The sequence below is a fragment of the Hordeum vulgare genome, chromosome 2H (assembly GCF_904849725.1).
Source record: "Hordeum vulgare subsp. vulgare chromosome 2H, MorexV3_pseudomolecules_assembly, whole genome shotgun sequence".
Taxonomy (NCBI): domain Eukaryota; kingdom Viridiplantae; phylum Streptophyta; class Magnoliopsida; order Poales; family Poaceae; genus Hordeum; species Hordeum vulgare.
Genome location: NC_058519.1, coordinates 484,523,622 through 484,528,000, shown reverse-complemented (window position 1 = coordinate 484,528,000; position 4,379 = coordinate 484,523,622). Strand labels below are relative to the sequence as shown.

Here is a 4,379-nt window from a genome sequence, read left to right as displayed (position 1 = left end):
ATCATGAGGAGCTCCGGAATGGCCCAGAGGTAAAGATTGATATATAGGAAGTCCTGTTTTGGTCACCGGAAAAGTTTCGGGCTCATCGATAGTGTATCAGGAGTGCCGGGAGAGTGCCGGGGGAGCACCGGAAGGGGTGTGACGACCCAAGAGCCTTATGGGCTGTGAGAGGAGGTATACCAACCCCTGGTGGGCTGTCCGAAGCCTCTCTCAAAGGCCCATGCGGCTGGGAGTGGAGATAAAAGGCAAAAGACCTTTAAAAGGAAGGGAAGGAGGAGTCCTCCCAAAGTAGTCCACCTCCCTTGTGGAGGAGGACTCTTCCTTAGGGTTTGGGCGACCCCTTCTCTTTGGAGTAGGGCCCAAGGCTGCCTCCTCTCCCTCCTCCTATATATACTAGAGGTTTGGAGGGTTTTGAAATACAACAAATCAGCCACGTGGTGCCCTCTCTCTAGATCGTAGTTCCTCCTCTCTACTAGTTCAACGGTGCTTAGGCGAAGCCCTGTTGGAATAGCTCCACCGCCATCGCCTTCACGCCGTCGCACTGCCGGGGAACTCATCTACCTCTCCGCCCCCTCTTGTTGTATCAAGAAGGCGGAGATCGTCATCGAGTTGTACGTGTGCTTAACGCGGAGGTGTCGTCCGTTCGGCACTAGATCGGGACGGGTCATGGGACGGCTGCGATTTGGATCGTGAAGACGTTCAACTACATCAACCGCGTTTCTTAACGCTTCCTGCTTAGCGATCTACAAGGGTATGTGGATCCGATCTCCCCTCTCGTAGATGATCATCACCATGATAGGTATTGCGTGTGCGTAGGAAATTTTTTGTTTCCCATGTTGCATTCCCCAACAGTCGTCGCCCCCCTTAGCCGTCGGCCCCTAGGGGAAACCCTAGGGCACCCTCCCCTCTCCCGTCCCCCTATATAGAGAGAGGTAGAGAGAGGGCAGCCACAAGACAACTTGTCGCGGCGCTCCTCCTCCTCTCCCTCGTAGTTTCTCTCCTCCATATATCGCACGGCGAAGCCCTGCTAAGCTGTCACCACCAACACATCACTATGTCGTCGTGCTGCCGGAGAACTCAGGCTGCTACTTTAGCATCGCTCGTTGGATCGAGGAGATGAAGGCGTCACCAAGTTGTACGTGTGTTGAACGCAGAGGTGTCGTTCGTTCGGCACTTGATCGGGAGTTCGCGGGACGGTTTGTGATTTGATCGCAAAGACGTACCACTACATCAACCGCATTCTTGAACGCTTCCGCTTAGCGATCTACAAGGGTATGTGGATTCAATCTCTCCTCTCATAGATGGTCATCACCGCTCGCCTAAGCACCGAGTTTGCCTTGAAGGATTTGGGTCCTCTCCACTACTTCCTCGGCATTGAAGTCATTCGGCATTCTGAAGGCTTTTTCCTTCATTGACAGAAGTATGCCCATGTGCTTCTCGAGCGCGCTAGCATGCTTAACTGCAAGCGTGTCGCCACTCCTATTGATACGAAGGCAAAGCTCTCCGCCCTTGATGACTCACCCGCACCGGATGGTTCCCTTTATCACTCTATCGTAGGCGCTCTTCCGTACTTGACTCCACTAGACCGGATTTACAGTATGCAGTACAACAGGTGTGCCTTCACATGCATGCTCCTCCCGACAGCCACTGGAACTTGGTAAAGCGGATCCTTCGTTACATTCGCGGCACCTTGGCCCTAGGGCTCACCTTGATGGCATCATCATCCGCCGACATGGTTGCATATTCCGACGCTGACTGGGCAGGCTGCCCTGACACCCGTGGTTCTACATCCGACTACTGCGTCTACCTGGGCCTTCCCTCATCTCTTGGTCGTCCAAATGACAACCGACGGTGTCTCGCTCTAGTGCTGAGGCAGAGTATAGGGCGGTGGCTAACGGCGTTGCCGAATGCTCCTGGTTGCGGCAGCTTCTTGAGGAGCTTCATCACGATGTATAACGGGCTACACTTGTGTACTGTGACAACGTCTTCGCCGTCTACCTCTCCGCCAACCCCGTTCATCATCGCCGCATGAAGCACATCAAACTGAACATCCACTTTGTACGTCAGCAGCTGGCTCTCAGACGCATCTGTGTCTTACATGTGCCCACTTCACAACAATTTGCCGATGTTATGACCAAGGGGTTACCGGCGTCTTCTTTCAAGGAGTTCCGGTCCACTCTATGCGTGACCGTAGGAGGTGTTGAGCATGATCATCACGTATACATCAGGCAGCTAGGATTGTGTTTGCTATTTCCTAATTTTATAGATATCTCCCGATCATTTTCTTGTATATCCGATACAGTTGAGATATTCTTGTCCATGTACTTTATACTTCCCTTGTCCCAAAATAACAATCTCAACTTTGCACTAGCTCTAGTACAAAATTATACTAAGCTTGAAACATTTATTTTGGGACGGAGGAAGTATATGCTAAGACATACTATCAATATAAATATTGATAACCTACACTTTGTTACAATAATGAAGACGTGGCAGGATCTGCGAGAGCTGTCGGCTAGCAATGGGCCGGCGGACGTAGCATGTACCAGAAAGAACTACTTTCTCCACGACGGCAGGCTTACTCGAATAGAGAATCGGTTTCACTAGTCAGAATTCTCACATCGCTTTCAAGAAACCAAAAGAAAAAAACGTTTCAAATAGAAATAGTAAAAAAAAAAGCAAAACAAACCAGCTCAAACCAGGAGTCTAGAACTATGCTGTTCACAACCCTATTCGGATTAACTTTCAAAAACAACCCTATTCGGATTTACAGCTGCACCATCAAGGTCTACTATATATTGACGCGTATCGGGACATATGGCCAAACACCATATCTCGCACCAGGTTTTCCGGCGGCCGCACCAAACGTTTCTTTCCGCTTTTGCTGCGTACTACTCTTGTTTTCTACCCTGCTCGGCAAGAGCGACCCCGCCCAACCCATTCCCTTGCCCTGCTCGGCACGAGCGACCCCGGCGAAAACAAGCCATCCGACATGTCCGGCAGCTTGGCGTTCCCCAGCCGGGCGGTGGCCAACATGATGCGGCGATGGAATTACCGGGAAGGCTCGGGCCTCGGCGCGCAGGGGCAAGGGATCGTCCTGCCTATACGGGCCGTCGTGCGGGTGCGGCGACGTCCAAAGGCCGGCCTCGGCTACCGTGAGAAACCATACGACAATGGTCTCCACGTGCCGCCGGAGCCTCCCGTGGATGAGGAGTGCCGCGAGTGGGAGGATATTGCGCGGGCCATGCGGCTCGAAACCGAGTGCTGCGAGACGATCCTCGCGCTCCTGCATGACATGAGGCTCCAACGGGACGACAGCGTGGAGACGGCGGATGCGCTCAAGGCCGTGGCTAAGTCCAAGAAGGCGCTCCGTGGGAAGCGCGTGCCAGGGACGTTCAAAGCCAGGCTGCCTCCTTCCGCCGCGCGCTACATAATCGAGCAGGTGATCATGCCGAGGATGGTCGCCGGCGTGCGAGAGTGGAAGCCGTCGTCATGGGATCCGGACTGTGGCGACTGGCTACGCCCGTGGATTCCCCTCATCGGACACTTGCCAGAGAGCCTCTACGACATCGTGGAGAGCAAGATCAGCAACTGTGGTTACGAAGTCGTATCGCCATGGAAGGAATACCTTAACCCGGTGCAATGGGACACCTTCAGCAAACGTGACATCTTGCCATATCTAACACGGTTAGTACGGGAGATGAGGATCACGCCGCCCAAGCAGACCGACCCTTCGTTCCGAACCGTCATGTTATGGGCACCTCTCGTGCGCGCTCAAGACGTGATGTCCATCCTTGAGGCCGAACGGTTCTTCGACAAGTGGGAAGGCGCGCTGCGACGCTGGCTGCAAGCCGCCAAGCCCTCGTTGGGGGAGGCCACCGCATGGTGCACTGGATGGAAGAAGCTCTTCACACCGGAGCTGCTCACCGACGAAAGTGTGCTCGCGCATCTTGATGCTGGCCTTGATATGGTCGATCCTGTAATGCAAGACCTCGACAGTCTTTTTAGCAAGTTGTAGTCTGCATCTACTGCGATTTGTCTTGTATGGCAATTTGTATTGTAGAGATGTAGTTACTCGTTATCTTCTAAAAATAATATCATGGAACATCAGAGACAGTAGGGATTAAGAAATGTTCCTTTCTTGAAGCCGCAAGGAATGCACATTTTTACTCGAGTCCCAGGGAATTAATTGGAATAACTTGTTTGTTTAACTTACAAGAGATATAATTGCAAACAGATGTATATCGTGGTGTATTGTAGTGTGTTGGAGTTATAATGACAGAAACATGCTATCATCCTGCGAAAAATAAGATATACCGGTAATGCTTGAAAAAATGTAACGAGAAAATGTATCATCCAGACAACTGCTTCCATAATGT

At 52.0% G+C, this 4,379-nt stretch overlaps 1 protein-coding gene across 1 annotated transcript; it reads left to right on the top strand.

Moving 5' to 3' along the window:
- The first annotated feature begins 1,732 nt into the window (after positions 1–1,732).
- LOC123428420 lies at positions 1,733–4,019 on the top strand. Its single transcript, XM_045112619.1, has 2 exons — positions 1,733–1,950; positions 2,845–4,019. Exons 1-2 carry the CDS (start codon positions 1,733–1,735, stop codon positions 4,016–4,018), a joined length of 1,392 nt encoding a protein of 463 aa, XP_044968554.1. The 3' UTR covers position 4,019.
- Positions 4,020–4,379: the final 360 nt, after the last annotated feature.